This window comes from Andrena cerasifolii, chromosome 6 (genome assembly GCF_050908995.1).
Source record: "Andrena cerasifolii isolate SP2316 chromosome 6, iyAndCera1_principal, whole genome shotgun sequence".
Classification (NCBI taxonomy): domain Eukaryota; kingdom Metazoa; phylum Arthropoda; class Insecta; order Hymenoptera; family Andrenidae; genus Andrena; species Andrena cerasifolii.
In genome coordinates, this window is record NC_135123.1 from 9,647,862 (window position 1) to 9,664,905 (window position 17,044).

Here is a 17,044-nt window from a genome sequence, read left to right on the forward strand (position 1 = left end):
GTTTGTCGAGCAAAACAACCGACAAGACCCACGGAGCAGTTTTCGATGGAGGCCCGCTGAGGAACTATTGTCCAGCACAGTGGGTCGCTGATGGCGTGGCGGGGGACTTAACTAAAGCGGCTGGCTGCCACGATCGTGGCACGGTCCGTACACGTGCAGCCCCCGGGCCCCGTGAGGGAAATTATTGATTATTAAACCGGGCCCCAGTAACTGTCCAGAAACGGCTACGATCCAAGCCTGTACCTCTTGTATAACCCACATCGATCCTATCGCTCCGTTCCAAGGAAATATTCTCCGCGAAACTATGATCTCTCTCCTTTGAAACCCAAGGGGAACTTCGGTATTCTAGCCATCGAATAAACCCAGACCTTCACCCGGCAGACATGATCCTGGATACTGAATCCTCGAATCGCGTGAGTTTGATTAGTTTAATAGCCCCGTGTAATAATTTATTGCACCATGTATTTAATTTATTGCATTCGATTTTTATTAAGAAAAATATTTATATCAAAATGAAATACTGAACGAACATCTCTATGACACTACGGGCCATCGTTATTTGAATCTTTTTCATATCATGAGAACAGAATTACGTAAAGCTTTATTCATTTAACTGTTCACTTGGCCCTGTCGGGCCCCACGTGCGCACTGTAGGGTTAATGCATTACTTATGCATTTATTTATGCGATTATTACTTATGCTCTCGGCGAACTGCTCCAGTAATGAAATTTCACAGCAATTTTGATTAGAACTCTCCCAACTCTGGTTATTTAATTATCTATCGCCCTCGCTTCCCAGACACAGAGCCCACGTAATGGCACGATTCCACAGAGCCATGACCTCGCCGCAGCGCCAGGAAACACCGTCATGGCGAGAGTTCTTCACCGCGGTGCTTATTTGGCGGGGGTGTGAGTGCAATTGCACCGCGGTATTGCCATGCAGGCGGGTGCACAGTGGCGGCGGCGTGCCGCAGAATCTCCATTGCAGCTCCATTTACGCAGGCGCGCAGGCGAATGTGCGGCTGAGAGCGCGGTCCTATGTCGGGGGTAGGGTGAGAGCCAACCCCCGCTGGTGGCCGCGGTTAATTCCTGCCAAGGCGCGCATAATTCTCGGCCCACTGCGAGCACAATGCTACCATCCCGTGGCTCCGCGTTGCCAACCATAGGCTGTTTAATTTATACGCGTCGGTGCGTGAAAGGGTAATGCTTCTAGGGTCAAGGATAATGGGGGTGCAGAGGCCTCTATCAACCCTTTGGCGACGGAGCTTTGTTGGCTGCAAGGAGCGAGTCGGTTTATTCATGGATTTGGTTGCCAGTTTGCGGCCACTAGTGAATCAAGTGGTGGAAAGTAAAATGGTAAAATGGTAAAATGGTAAAATGATAAATTGGTAAAATGGAGAAATGGTAAAACGATAAAATGGTAAAATGGTAAAATGGTAAACTGGTAAAATGGTAAAACGGTAAAATGGTAAAATGGTAAAATGGTAAAATGGTAAAATGGTAAAACGGTAAAACGGTAAAACGGTAAAATGGTAAAACGGTAAAATGGTAAAATGATAAAATGATAAAATGATAAAATGTTAAAATGTTAAAATGTTAAAATGTTAAAATGTTAAAACGGTAAAATGGAAAAATGGAAAAACGAAGAAATGGAGAAATGGTAAAATGGTAAAATGGTAAAATGGTAAAATGGTAAAATGTTAAAACGGTAAAATGGTAAAATGTTAAAACGGTAAAACGGAAAAATGGAAAAACGAAGAAATGAAGAAATGGTAAAATGGTAAAATTGTAAAACAGTAAAACGGTAAAATAGTAAAATGGTAAAATGAACAGCAGCTTTCAAGGCAACTTCGATAAGGGTGTTAAGGATATAGTCCAGGTTCGAAACTGCTTGTAGCCGAGAATGAAAGATTGTAGATAGTCGATACCGCAGGGATGTGTTTCTTGGAGATAATTTCTTAATACAGCGAGTTGAGCCTGATCGAGCTGCGGTAAGACGCTTCGGTTCGCCATGGAGGAGTCTTTCTAGCGATGTTGAGAGTTGGCCCAGAATAGATAGAGGATATCGCATGTGGCAAGATCTTTCGAAAGTGCACAGAGCGTTTTCAGGTCGAAGACGAAGGGGCAGAGGGAATATCGAGCGGTCCCGAACGTCGGACTCCTGGACACCCGATACACACAATAAGGCCAGACTTACGACCGCAAGATTTTCTTTCTCCGACCTCGGTGGATATTCTGTTACGCGGCTGCGATCGCGACAAGTTTTATTCGTCCCCAGTTCCTCTGTTTTTTCGTCTTCCATAGCCACCAACGCCCTTCGCGACACACCAAGCCTCTCCAAGCAGGATTCAATAAAAGTGATACCGAATGTAGGCATTCGGCGCTCGGGATCGGCCTACGGTGCGACTGGCGCACAGGTGGCGCCCGTTAAGTGGAATTCGGAAGAGTGTAACACCGGAGAGTCGACATTGGGAGAATTGTTAACGCGCCTGACCAGAACGCGGAGAACCCCGCGGGGATCTTAGGTTTCCATTTTTCTTCTATGTACATAAAATCTGGTCGACTTTCAGATCGAAGAAATTTCAATTCCTTCCCAAGTCCAGCCTTCAGTTAGAATGGTACAAGCTTGCACAAGTGAGAAATAGACTCATCCGAAGTCAAGAAATTCCTCAAATTCCCCCTAGCCCTGCATCAGAAGAGAGGATTCAGAAGAACTCCCCTTCGCCCCTGCACTTCGATCCAAGCCAAATCAGCAACCGGAAGAAAGCTCGCAAGAGGATCGCGCTCCAAGCCCGAGCATTTACTTCGCCCAGCTTTCTTCTTCGGCTCCTCGAGGAGAAGAACGTCTTCTCTGTCGCGAACACTTGGAAGGCAATTTCTGTTATCAATGTAATATTCTGCAGCGAGAGGCCCCGGAAATGGCTCGTTGACTCTCGCCGTGCCGCTCATTGCTACATCCGGCACGATGCTTGCCCGGTACACAATATAACTTGATACACTCGAAAGTGGAACAAAAGAGTTCCACGGAACGCTCCGTCTGGCGTGTACACAAGGCCTGCGTATCTGATAATTGCGCCGTTTTGCCTTCCACCCCGTCCCCCTTATCGTGCGCGCCGTCCGCTTCGCGAATTTTCTGCGGCAGACGCCTCTGATTATCTGATACCAGGGCTGACTGTTTGGATCTGGGTGCTCGGGGCTGCTCGGACAGTTTTCGGTTTCAATGGAGCATCCAAGCTTCTGCTAACAGATTAGCTGGAGGACGAGAGCCTTTAAACTGGTGAGGGGTGCAAGCGTTCCTCTGTCTTCGATATAAGAGTTTACTCTCGAATCTGAATTTCCAATTTGAATCCGACACCTTACTCGAAATGAATGAAGCGTTAAATATATACCGGGTTCTGTGCTCCAGCTTCTAGATAACACCAGCCATCTGGAGAACCCGAGCGATGGATTCGCGAGTACACATACGAACGTGGCGAATTAACGCCGCGGCACCTTCGATTCCGCGAAACCAGCTGGAATCTCGCGAATTGATCGCGAGCAGCGTGTCGCCATGCCCGTCCTCGCGGTAAATGGAATCATTCATGCGGAGACACGTACACGTTGGCTCTCGAGATACGCTGGTCGGGTAAAAAGTCCTCGAGTATCCGGTCGGGCCTCGCCAATCGGACGATATCGCTGCACCTTATCGAGAATTCGTGGAAGTTTTTGCCCGTGGCTCCGTGCCAAACGACGACCACCCTTGTGCTTCGTCCCTCCTCCGCTTGAAACGTTCAGGAATACTGTGTCCAGGGGACCTTATCGCGGTGGCACGCTTCCCGTAACCATCGCTTCTCGATCGATCGAGTCGAGAAACTAGAGGACTGAGACTTTAATCGCGACTTGGCTTAATGAAGGGACTTGAGAGTTTTATACCGAAGGGTTGTTCTTGTAGGGGGGTCTTGATTTGTGAATTTTGAAGAGCGCCAGGTTCCAAGAAGCAGGACCAATTCGTTCCTCAGCGAATGCAAAGTGATCCTCGCTCCAGGAAGCAGTTGCCCGCGAAGCGTGGAAGAGTTGCACGGACGAAGTGCAGCGGAGAGTAGCGAGCCAGCCGCTCCGATCTGCTTTAGCAGCTAACCGAACGACCTCGTGCTCGGCTATTAACCATGCACAGGCCATAAAGCGCCAACTATTCGACGCGCTGATAGCGGTGCGATTCGCTCGCCAGGGGCTTTCGCAAACGCCAGGCGTTGCGACACGCTTCGTGAAACCGATCGAAGCGGACTCTTTTCTGCCCGTGGACGAGAATGTCTGATCGCAGTGCACGCTGGATAACCGAACCAGATGTTTGATCCCGGGGAAATGTGGGCTGGGGAATTTCCGTGTGGAATAACTTCCTTGGATCGATGTGGATACGAATTCCTCCTGAGTATCTGCTATCTTTATGTAAATTGGTATATACTTTGAGTGTCGCAAGGCGTTTCAAAATGCAGGTTCTGAGACTCCAGTGTGTAACGCACGAAAGCAAGTTGACGCCACTTGAAACAGAACTCCTCCAGACACAAGTCCCAAAGTTCTGAAGCCTCGAATTTCTCAAGCTCTCAAGTCCCAAAGTTCTCAAGTCCCAAAGTTCTGAAGCTCCGAATTTCTCAAGTCCCAAAGTTATCAAGTCCCAAAATTCTCAAGCCCCAAAGTTGTCAAGTCCCAAAGTTCTCAAGTCCCAAAGTTCTCAAGTCCCAAAGTTCTCAAGCTCCCGAGTTCTCAAGCTCCCAACTTCTCAAGTCTCTAAATTTTCAAGCCCTCAATTTCTCAAGTCCCGAAGTCCTCAAGTTCCAAAGTTCTCAAGTCCCAAAGTTCTCAAGCTCCCGAGTTCTCAAGCTCCCAACTTCTCAAGTCTCTAAATTTTTAAGCCCTCAATTTCTCAAGTCCCGAAGTCCTCAAGTCCCAAAGTTCTCAAGTCCCAAAGTTTTCAAGCTCCCGAGTTCTCAAGCTCCCAACTTCTCAAGTCTCTAAATTTTCAAGTCCTCAATTTCTCAAGTCCCGAAGTCCTCAAGTTCCCAAGTTCTCAAGACCCCAACTTCTCCAACCCCCCCTCTAAATCCCAATAATCACAACGATCGATCGCTTCGAAAGCTACATTCTAATCTACTTTTTGCCCACGTTTCCCCCCGCCATCCCCAGCCATCCAGCCCAGGAGTGTATACCAAGGAACAGCGCGCGAGTGGACAGGCGGTGTCCTTTCTGTATTCTATAGGTTGATCTCGGGCTGAATTCGCGAGGGCAGCAGCCCGGCCGAGGCAGGGGGGAAAAATGAATCGGAGGGGAGGCTCGCGTGAGCTTCATCTTTGTGAGCGCTGGAAAAAAGAGCATTACGCTCGAAAAAAAAAGGACGGAGGATCGAGGGGAGGGGGAAGAAAAAAAGAGCTCGTGAAGAACACAGAAGGGGTATGTAGAAGGATAGGGGGCCACGGGGGATGGGAGGGGGACGCATTGAAACGCGTCATTCGATCGCGAGGCTGGTATCAGGTGCAAACCAGTTTCGGTGCATACAAGAGAGGAGAGTGCAACGGTGGATCTGCAAATGGCGACACGCACTTCTCCGTCTCGGAACAACCGCTTACGAATCGCTCCCCGACGTATGCTAATCCGCGAGACTTTCCGCCACGCGTGCAACGCACCAACCCCTTTCAACCTTTAGACTTTTCCACGTGGCCATCAGTTTTGAATGTGGATCTCGGGGATGAAACGTCGCACACCGATTATACTTTGGAAATATAATATACCGAGGAGACGGAAATGATCTGAGCACAAGCGAAGTACAGAACTGAAAGGGAGAGGTTTTTAGGTGGCCGCCTCCGATTGCTTTGATTTTCAGATGTGTTTTAGGGGACCGAAAAACAACAACTAGTTACGTGTTTTTTTATTTTACCACGTTTATATGTTTGAGGGGGTGAAAGCACCCCTCAAAGTTCATAAGAAGAGGTACAAAAATCCAAACACCGAGTTATGACGAAAATGAAATTTATATCAAACTGTATTCAACGCAATGTTATAATTTTAATACATAAATCAGAAAGTTTTTATGTTCGTGTGTCTGTCGCCTAAAAACTTTCGAACGGTAAACTCTTGGATCACGAAATGTGCCTCAGCTCATTAATCCAAATGAATGTGACTATTTTTACAAAAAAAAACTAAAAAAATTTTTTACATAAAATCAGGATTCTATGAACCAACAATAGGAACTTTTGTACCTATTCCTCAGTAACCAGATATGATTCTTTGGAGCGGAATGTTCGACGACGAGTTACTTAAGTTGCCACAAAGTCCTTGCGCCAAGGAGATGCCTAGCTTTACAGAGAACGTGGAATACGAGTCGTAATCAATGGAAAACATATGCTTCACGAATGAAAGAGTATCTAGGCCATCCTACAACTACGAGGAGTGTGCATGGCCATTAATTCGACGCGGTTACGCAACGATCGATCGCCTAATCGTGAGGCTGACCGCGCAACGGACCAGCGTCATCGAAATCAATTGGCCCCGCTGCGACGGCGCGCCGGGTCAAATCGATTAAACGATCGATCGTGGAGTAGACGGACGAAACAATGCCACGCTTACCACGGTTACTGGCTAAAAAATATCCACGCACAAGCCCGACCGACCCTCCTGACCCCCGGTCCCTTTCGACGCTCAAAATTCGAGACGCAGAGCGAATGCACCGACTGCGGAGCAGGCTAAACAGCCTACCCGCGAATCCCTTCGACAAGCTCGCTGCTCGGCGCATTCTTGGCGACCGTTGCTCGCGCCCAGCGACACGTATATACACTGCTATTCACAAGTATTAACCCTTACACGGAATTTGTAAAGTTACACGAATTTGCGCCAATTTCCCCCAATATCATATATTTAGAAGAAACGAGCCTACAAAAATAAAGCTCAGCTCATTTAATTCTTACAGTTTAATATTTTGAGAACTTATTAAATTCCTACAAGGAAAAAAATAAAAATAATAATTTAGAAAAGGAATATTAATAATATTGTTATTATTTATTATTGAAGGTTGTTAGTTATTTAAGACTATGAAGGGGTTTCTTTCCAAATAATAGGGTAAAGGACCCAATTACTGTCACCTTAAGCTATTTTACTTAAAATAATGAATAAATAAACGATGTAAAGTCATACACAAAAAGAATTATGTAATTCAACCTATAATCTATACTATAGATTATATACTGTAGTTTATTTATTCGTTATTTTAAGTACAGTAGCTTAAGATGACAGTAATTCGTTAGGTGTCAGTAATTGGATCCTTTACCCTACATTAGTACATGAGGAATGAGGATTTATGACTCGATTTTGAGTGAAAATATCCCAATTTTCATACAATAGTTAAAAGCGAAAACACTTACTGTATTTATAGAAAATTATATTTGGTAGATCAAATACTCTTCCCCGGTTTTACTATAAACACCAAAATAACGCAGAATTTCTTAGAGTGCTTCAATAAATTCGCGATGCTTTTAGAAAATACTGCGCGCAGAGTAGGTGTCCCGATACTTATGAACGGCAGTGTACGTATCGAGTCGAAAGGCTGGTCGCGTGCAGAGGCAGGGACAAAAGGCGACGGAGCTGGCGCGGGGCCAGCCGATCCTACATCCCAAACACCACCCCCTCTGTTTTATTCCCCCCCGCGACACCCGGACTCTTGTCCCGCGTCGTCGGTGAAATAATATTCTACGGCCGGCCGCAGCACGGTTCTGGGAACACGCAGCGGATCGCCGAATTCGGATCACGTAGACGAGCAGCGTCCACCAGATATGTACACCTGCCACCAGGGGACACGTACGTCTCAGGCGGGGATTACGAGCAGGAATGGGGAGCCGCGCTGACCGTTCCACGCTTCCTGGGCCCGCCGAGGGGATTATGGGCCCCCCGGATCGGCAGCGAGGGAAATCGACGTTCACCGAGCCGCTGGTACCGAGAGGGATAGACCTAATCTCTTTGGGGGCTGGTCTTTGCCGAGGTTTGCAAGTTTTAGGTGCATTGAAGTGTTAGGGAATTTTTAGTTAGAGAAGGACTTGGAGGACTAAGCAGTCTCCTATTAGCTCTGATTCAAAGCCGCCAATTTAATTTCGCATTAACCCTTCGTCGACACACCCCTTATTTAAAAATTTTTTGAATGACTCCCATTCTCATCTAAAGAATCCAATTGCTATGAAAAAAATCATGGTTCAATTTCAAGGTCCCTAGAACGTATTCCAATAGTCTTTTGATTGAAATTTTAACAGAGTTTTTATAGAAAAATTCTAGATTACCATACGTTGTGACAAAAGGAAAGAAATCTTCAAAAAATTGTAACTCTTACAAATTTCAATATTAGAAGCTAAAATTCTACAGAGTTGTGGTTCAGATATCAGACACTGCAATGAAAATAATTTAATTTAAAATTTAAAAATAGAAATTGTAAATATTCACTTGTTTAGTATAAACCTAATAAAGATTAGTTTTAAAAAAAGAAGCGTTTTTTCTCAGTTTGCCCTCACGCTGCTCACCCTCGTGCTTCGCGAAACCTACACCGAGACTGTCCCTCGAAGGACTCAGCGTGGAGCACTGCGAATCTCAGTACATGTTCGCTTACTGTCCTAACCTGGACTGCGAGTAGAAACCACCGAGATGTATTTCTGCACAATTAGTCAATCGGGGGCCCGCCTAATTACCACCCGGAATACCTAGAAGCGAAGGTACGAAGGAGTTAACGAGAAGGTGATCGTCAGCGAGGAAGATGGACGTCGGGGCGTCGACAGGAGGGACGCCAAGGATGACGGGGTGGTCGGGGTCGAAGCCGAGGACTCGAGGCAGAAAGGAGGAGGGCCCGGTCCGCGTTCCTAAACGCTTATTATGCGGCATTACACCGCCAGCTCCCTGCCTATATGTAGAATACTAAGTCACGCGAGCGCGCTCCACCGTTGCCAGGAACCCTTCGTGTCCAGCAGCGGAGCAGCTTTTTTGCGGACATCCCCCATAATTGCCACGGCGCAGGATATCCTCGAGACATTGAACGGAGACCACTTCTCGTCCAGCATCCACGCTCTGTCTTTTCCAACGTCCCCTTTATCGATATCTTTCGCGGCGATGGAAAGTGCAACGAACACCTTCCCCTCGAATCCCATTCCACGGAGCACGCGCGCGCGCGCAAAGGTGACATCGAGATCTCCGCTGGGACCGATCGGCAAACAAGTTTGATCGCGCTATCGCGTTTCCTGCGGCAAAGTTAAACAGCTCGCGAGCAGGCTTCGGATCCCGAGACTCGTTCGGTGCGCGTTATTTGAACGGGCCGATACGCATCGCGGCCTATCGCTGTGCAAACGGCGCGGCTCGGGCCGCGATAAGGCGAGCTGAAATGCCGCACGCTCCTCGTGATCCGAGCGGCCGGCCGGCCCTTTCACCGGCCACGAGCGCGATACACGCCGCCAGAGATACACGCAACTTCCACCTATAAATCATACGGTATCGTCGTTACCGATCTAGGCTTCTATCGCGCGGGAACAATGGTCGACGAACGGCAGTAGGTGAAATGCGCGCGAGCAAACTCGAAATTTGTCCGAGCTGGTCGAGCAACGAATGGGGGGATCGAAGGGAATTGGGACTGAAGCCCTGTTCGCGCTATTGGGAAATACTTTGAGAGCGCCATCTACTAAAGTAAGCTCTGTGATCGGGTCGATCGCGTTGCAGGACTGGTGTCGCACAAGTATTGAAATGTTGCGTGCCAGGAAATTAGACTCTCGTTCAAAACTTGAGGGGTCATGCTCAGTCAGGAGGCCCAAAAAAGGGTGGTCTTTGGAAATTTTTTACTCAAAAGCTATAACACATTTCTCGAAAAATCTTTTTTCCTTTTAAGGGTTGCATCTAGTACCGTGCATCGTAATTTTTTTATTTAAAAATATTTATCAATAACTGAGTTATTGTCTATCACTCGAAGGCTCTCAAGAAAGACAGGGTGAAGTGTTGGAAAGTATGCTTGTTGACGAAAGCCAGACGGATCTCCAACAGAAACAGTGCAATAATGTTTTTGTCATTAAATGGTCTGTTAAATTTTACAAAATCCATCATCGAACAGTCGAAATTCCCAATACTGCTAATTACATGTAACTGCTAATTACATGTAACAGCTAACCCAATTAGACAGCCTTAATTTTCGCCACCAGATTGCGTAGCGGAAATAAGAAAATGCCAATAGGGTCCTCTTTGATTCGCAGTCGGAAGATTTGATTTCAGCGGTGTCTCGAAAGAAATCAAAGATTAAATTTTCCCCTAATTTCGGTTACAGAGGATCGACGGGCTGGATATGTCAGCGGCGCTGTCGATTGGAATTTTCTATCGCAGCTCGGGGCAAAGGGTCCCCGAAGTAGGCCCCGCGTTGTGGAAAGAGTCGAAGGTGAATTTAGCACGATTCCGTTTCTGGTCGCGTAGCGGGTCGTCGCGCGACGCTAATCAGATTCTGGTCACGCGTAAAAAGGCCTTTACCGCGAGGATGGAATTAGGAATCGCCGCGGCGGGAATCACAATTCCTCGATATCTATCTATCGCCGGGGAGACCCGAGGCCAATGGGAAATCGAGTGGGTCCTCGAGCTTCGGCTCTCTGAGAAAAAGGCAGCGACTGTAATAACCAGAGGATCCTCGAGGACCAAGAGACTGCTGCACACACTGCGAAGTGATAAATCCATAAGAAAGCGTGGCGCGAGACAAATACCCGTCGTCCCTCCCCCAATAAGAGTCGCGAGGACTTCCCGACAACCTGTCGAAAAGCGTATTAAAAGTTTCCACGGCCCGATAAATCATGCACGCTCCTCCCAGCCCCGGAACAAGTTGCTCGACACCGAGGGGGGTGAAGACGAGGTGGAAGAACGGAGGCCGGAGAGGAAAGAGGAGAGCTCCAGAAGAAGGGTTGCAGAGGACAAGAGGAAGAGGATCACAAAGAGGGCAAGAAGAGGACCGCGAAGAACGGAACGAGCCCGCATGCGACATTCGAGACACCCTCCGTTTCCCTTCGTCCCCCCACGGCTCTTCTTTCTCGAATGGCTTTGCGTGGAGAGGAGGCGGAGGAGACAGAGAAAAGAAGATTGAATCGTCTCCTCCAGCGGGCCAGCTGCTCCCTCTTCCCTCCCCTCGTTAATCCCCCTATACGTCTCCTCTTCGTCCTCTTCGTCCTCGCGAGCGACCCTCTCCCCAGCTTCTTCCTTTCCCTGCGCCTTCCCCTATTATACACACTTTTCTCAAGCTGCACAAAAGGATCCCCTTCGTGCACGTGCAACCGCCAATCGGAGCTGGACGAAAGGGGCCATGTAGCGAGCACGCGTGGCCGTTGCTGGCACAGTAGAACGGCTGTGTAAAGGGACGTCCGGGGGGAGCGAGATCCTTAAACCACCCCCGCGGGAAACATTTCTAAATTGCTTCTCCGCGATTCGAAGAGCAACCCTCTCGGGGGAGAAAGTGGCTGCCGCCGGAAGTACCAGCAGAATTTGTCACGCGAGTGACGCAACCTACACCCAACGCGCAGCCGTGGAACCTGATCGACGAACAGGTTGCTCGTTTAGGAGATCCACGTGGTTCGAGTCTGAGCATTAAGCGTCTTCTCGCTGGACAAGTTTATCTGATACGTTCAGCCCGTCCTCTTCTTTTTACCTCTCCCCAGTCGCGATACCGGTCTTCCACCTGACGCTGCATCGATAATACCCCCGATATCCAGGCGACGCGAGGCTCCGTCTCCATCGAGCAATGCCCCCCCTCTCTCTCGATGCCAAGAATGGGGGGGCAACACGAAGAAGAGGACGAATATGCTCGCGGAGAAATGGGTCCTTTTTATCCAGCACGCGATGTTAACCCCCCACCCGCTCTTCCATACGCATCGCCGCGTCAGCTGGAGCCAGCAGGAAGATTCATATCGTCGTTAATTGTTTGCTTTCCGAACGGTGCCACAGTGAAGCGTTTCAAGTCCCCGCTAATGCGACCGTCCCGAGTGGAATTTATTTTTTCCACGCTTCTTCTGGCCCCTACAAGTGTCGACTGCTGCGCACGCACGTGGGCCCCAGACTTGGCCACCCTGCAGGACTCCAGGAATAGAGCTCCGTACGCTGAAGCTTGACGGAGATGGGTGGCGATCTTCTGTCTCTGCTCGGGACACTTGGATCTCGAGACTGGCAAGCGAAGCAGAAGGAATAATCATTATTCCGGGTACGGAGGCTGAAATGCAGGGAAAGAATGTTCGAAGGGAGGTTGGAGCTTCGAGTGGTCAAGGATTCGTTAGCTCCGGAAAATTCTTCTTTCATTTCAGTCGCGTAAGTGTTCCAGTAAGCCCGGACAAATGTTCCTTGGATCGCTTTAAGAGGCTCGAGTGGAGCTGCGCCACTTGGCTTCCGCGTTTCCCTGCGACAGAGACGCGATCGCCGATTCGACTGTCGAAAATGCCCTGTTTAGACAGGGCCCGCCGATCACACCGTCAAAATATTATCTCTGGCCTCGAGTGGCGCCTAGAAAAACACGGCTAATGGGACGCGTCGTCGTCGCGAACCAATTACCGGGTCTCACCGGCGTTTTCTCTAGGCATATTCCGGCCCGACTTTTCCATTATTTATTTTCCTCGGCCTCCTCAAGGCTCCGTTGGAAGTGCCGACTACGGTAGCGCTGGAAGCTCTTCAGCTTCACGATGAAAGAAATGGAAGTGTTTTTCTTGGAGTTTATCGGCGTTCTTGACTCCTGGGTTCTTTTATAGACCTCCACTTTCTTAGTTTCCTAGACCACCGATTTCTTGCTTCCGTAGATTTTCATGTCCGCAAGTTTTTGCTCTTCTAACCCCTGCGTTAACAGCTTTCTACTTTTTGGGAACCCTACGTCCCCACCATTTCCTTTTCTCTAAAACCCCTGTGTCTCCAATATTCTATTTTCCGAAACTCCTGTGTCTCCAATTTCCTATTTTCCAATACCCCTATGTCTCCAATTTCCTATTTTCCAAAACCCCAATGCCTCCGCAATTGACGATTTTTCTAAAACCCTACGTCCCTACCATTTCCTTTTCTCTAAAACCCCTGTGTCTCCAATATTCTATTTTCCAAAACTCCTGTGTCTCCAATTTCCTATTTTCCAAAACCCCTATGTCTCCAATTTCCTATTTTCCAAAACCCCAATGCCTCCGCAATTGACGATTTTTCTAAAACCCTACGTCCCCCACCATTTCCTATTTTTTTAACCCCTACGTCTCCAATTTCCTATTTTCCTAAACCCCAAATTTCCCACAATTTCCTACTTTACCTAAATCTCTACGTCCTCAATTTCCTAAAGCCCAAGGTCCCCACAATTTCCCATTTTCCTAAACCACTACGTCCCCAATTACCATCCCTTCATGTCCCCATTCTCCTCCCTTCCTCTCCACCCCTTCTCCTACCAGAGCAAGTATCCTTCTCCCTCGGCCGGCCAACGAAGCAACGCGCCAATTACGCATCTGGCTCGCGCAATAGCACCACACCGCAGATCCAATTATCGGCCCGATGCCCGGATTATGCCATTTCTTATCCCCGCGTCCGGCGGCTCGCGCGCCGAAAAAGTACGATCGCCTGGCGATTCTGGCGTGCAACGGATGCGCTGATGGCCTTCCCGTAATCAGATTAACAGGCACAATTACAGCTCCTCCTCTCCCCGCCCGAGCATCCTGCGAGCTGCTCTTTGATCCCCGCACTTATCGCGGCTACATCGTCGTTCGCTGGTTTACGTGTTTCGCCTCTCGCTCGGGTAAACAGTTTAACCACTCGACGAGGGATTGTTATGGGAAAAAGCGTCCAGCGGCTTGCCGGTCTACGGAGTCTCTTGTACCGACCGGAAATCCCCGTCGATGGCCTCTTCAAGCATGCACGATCGGCCACTCCGCTTTCCTCTGGCTTTCTCTACCACCCTGTCCCTATGTACTTTCAGCGTCCACCGACTTCCAACATAAACAAAATTCTGCAAACAAATCTTTTCGACCAGCCAACTCCGCTGTGTACGTAGAAGATTATAGGCAAGTTTGGAAGTTTACACTGTGCTCGAGAATAAACGATCTACAGTGGGTCAGATTTGATAATACGGTAATTAGAGAGTTGCCGCGAATTATGCAAAATTGTACCACTTGGAAACTTCCTCCCAGAAGGCATATTGTTACTTGAACATCTTGCGCTACTACTTGCATCGAAGAAAATAAAAATTTAATTATTTATCACCCTCAAAAAATTAAAACCAAAAACATCCTTTTGTTAGGAGAGGCGCCGCAGTTCCGGGAGTGATGCCACGACACTTTCAATTCTCCATTTAAGCTTGATAATTTTAACTTTTATTTAAAAAAAAATGGCAAAAGCAAAGGATAAAATTGTAAAAATAAATAGGTGCAGATATTATTTCTGCTTTTGTAAGTTTAATAGTGCTACTCTGAAGATCCCAGATTCCCAAGCCCCCAAGTTCCCCCGCGCATCAACCTCAATCCTCTCCTCGAGAAGATTCAAGCGACTTGTACTCCAGGTGTTTAATAGGTAATAATCGACCACCTATTACTGTTTCCTCGAGCAACTATTACCACTGCGTGAAAAGGACACCGGTGGGTCGATCCGCGCAGTTAACCGCGGAAAAGGGATCGACGCGGTGCGTCCACCATGGAGGACGCCTCGAAGGAATTCAGAGACCGCCTCTCACGGTGCATCGATTCCCCGGTGGAACGACCTCGATAAATTATGCCCCGAGCAGCGATTCAAGGGACTGCAACCGGGTGTTTAGCACCTAGGCGAGCCGAGCGGCGTATAAATCGACATTTTTCGCCCGATCGAGGAAATGGAAGGCGGAAGGGAGCCTGGCACATAAACGCGCCCAGCTAGAGATGTTTACCGATGCGCGTATAAATCGAGGGGCAGCTTAATCCTCGGAGATGGCGGAAATATAAATTTTGCACGGAGAACGAACGGTGGCGGAGGAATCGCGACGGGTCAACCTGTTGCGTCGCCTCGCAGCGGGATCAAAGTGTCCCGGCTAATTAGCCGGATAATTCTCAATTAACGACCCCTGCTCGCCACGAGCTTCAATCTGCCTACGTACGAGGATGGTCGGCGATTTCTGTGCACCTCTTTCGCAATCGCTGCGAGATTTCTAATTAAATCTTGCGTGGATACTTTCACCCCGGATGGCGGATATTTGGCGGCGGCAACGATCTACCCGTGATTAACACTTCCAGTGGCGCAAGGTTTTCAGAAATGCCCGTTCGAGGCGAGAAAGTTTTAATTAGCTCATTATTTCAATTTTTTGTAAGAGCAGGTGAATGAAATTCTTTAAAATTCTAAAAAGTATTGAATTAATAATATTAAGTATTAAATATTCAGAATTATTGAATTAATAATTGAAATATTATAATATCGAAATATCAGAATATCAAAATATCGAAATATCGAAATATCGAAATATCAAAATATCAAAATATCAAAATATCAAAATATCAAAATATCGAAATATTAAAATATCGAAACATCAAAATATTAAATTAAATTAAAAGGCAGACAAATACCGGCGTAGCCTAAAAATGTTATTTGCCTAGCGAAGCAATTAAAAAATTGGTCTGCTCCAATCCCACGACTTAAGTTAACTTGCCCTGAAGTAAAACTTGCAATCTTTAGAAGCGGTTGACTCAAGGAAATATCCGCGGACAATTGAGCGATACTTTGGACGCTGTCCACGAGACGTCGACGCCAGTCAAACCGTTAATCCCCCAGGAGTCATCCCTATCGGGCTGCTCCCGGTGACAACGCGATGATAGAGAATCGTACTCACTTTCTGCCGCTGTCGAGGAACCTGTCGAACTCCACGGACATTTTGCAGCACAGGGCCCGCCTGTTGTGCGTGGACGAGCACTTAGTGTTGATCATGTGGCCGTCTGCAAGCAAACAGAGGTAGTTGGTGGAGGCTCGGTGGTGGGTTCGATGGATAGAGGGTGGGCGTGCAATTAATTAAGAGGTTAATAATCATCCTCGTGGGTCGTGGCTGGCACAGGCTTTAATTAATTCGTCCCGGTGGCTCTCCGGGCTCCTGAAGGAGCCGAGCGTGTTCCGCGAGGGGCAGAGAGCTGTGCGCACACGATCATCGTGATACGTTTCGAGGGGTATCTGCATACTCCCGCGATAGTGCCTCGCCTGCCCTCTTCAATATTAGCTCACGAATTTTGGGGATGAGTGGAGGTGATTTGGAGGAGCAGGAAGCCTCTACGAAGCAAGTTCTTCCAAAGTACTCTTTGGATCGAGAGCTGCGATCTCCCGAAACTGCCCGAGGAAACTCGGGGTGACAGATGGAACAGGGTTGGAGGGCGAAGGAGGCGATATATCCCGTCAGCCGTGCCTGGGTGGACAAACGAAGGGTGGATTATGCGAGGCAGGTAGAAAGGGCCTAGGTGGAGGTGCAAACCGGTGCAGAGCGCGTGGTGAGGTCAAATGTCGGACGGTGCCCGAGGGCTCGCGTGCTCATCCCTCCTCCTACGTCCTCCTCCGCCCTCCTTCGTCATCCCGTGCTTGGCATTATCCTCCCCCGCGGCCTGCGTCCACCCACGCTCCTGCTTCGCGAATAACTGATGCGTTCGTCCCTTTACGAGCCACTCAACTGTACTCTAATAGTATATCAAATAGCCTAGATCGCCATCGATCTTCATCTCTCCCGAGGAACTAGCATCGGAAACTGATCCATTCGTACCTACGTAGACTATTTACCTTTCAACGCTCCATCGTACAGCTGGAGAACTCAACCGCTTCTCTTGTTCGTAGAAAATTCTGTAGCAAGTGTTTACCGGGTTTAAAAGCCGTTTTGTTAATAGATTTGTGAAATTCGAAAAGCGGCTTTTAAATTTAACTTTTTAGTTCTTAAATTAAAAAAAAAATCAGTTTAAGATACTAGAATTAATATGTAAAAATAAATTATTTAATTAAAAACGTTAACACTGACTCGAAGTCGCCTCGGACACAAGCATGTTCTGTTGAAGTCTACTGTAACACTAATCTCCCTGTTATAATCGTCA

General features: G+C 47.9%; 1 protein-coding gene across 1 annotated transcript in view; it reads right to left on the minus strand.

Annotated features, from left to right (window-relative positions):
- The window catches only part of Fng (Fringe glycosyltransferase), a 72,284-nt gene that overhangs the window by 46,732 nt on the left and 8,508 nt on the right, over window positions 1-17,044 (minus strand). The window contains exon 4 of the mRNA XM_076814397.1: window positions 15,814-15,916. Within this exon, the coding sequence (XP_076670512.1) occupies window positions 15,814-15,916 (103 nt within the window). The remainder of the gene's footprint in view (window positions 1-15,813; window positions 15,917-17,044) is intronic.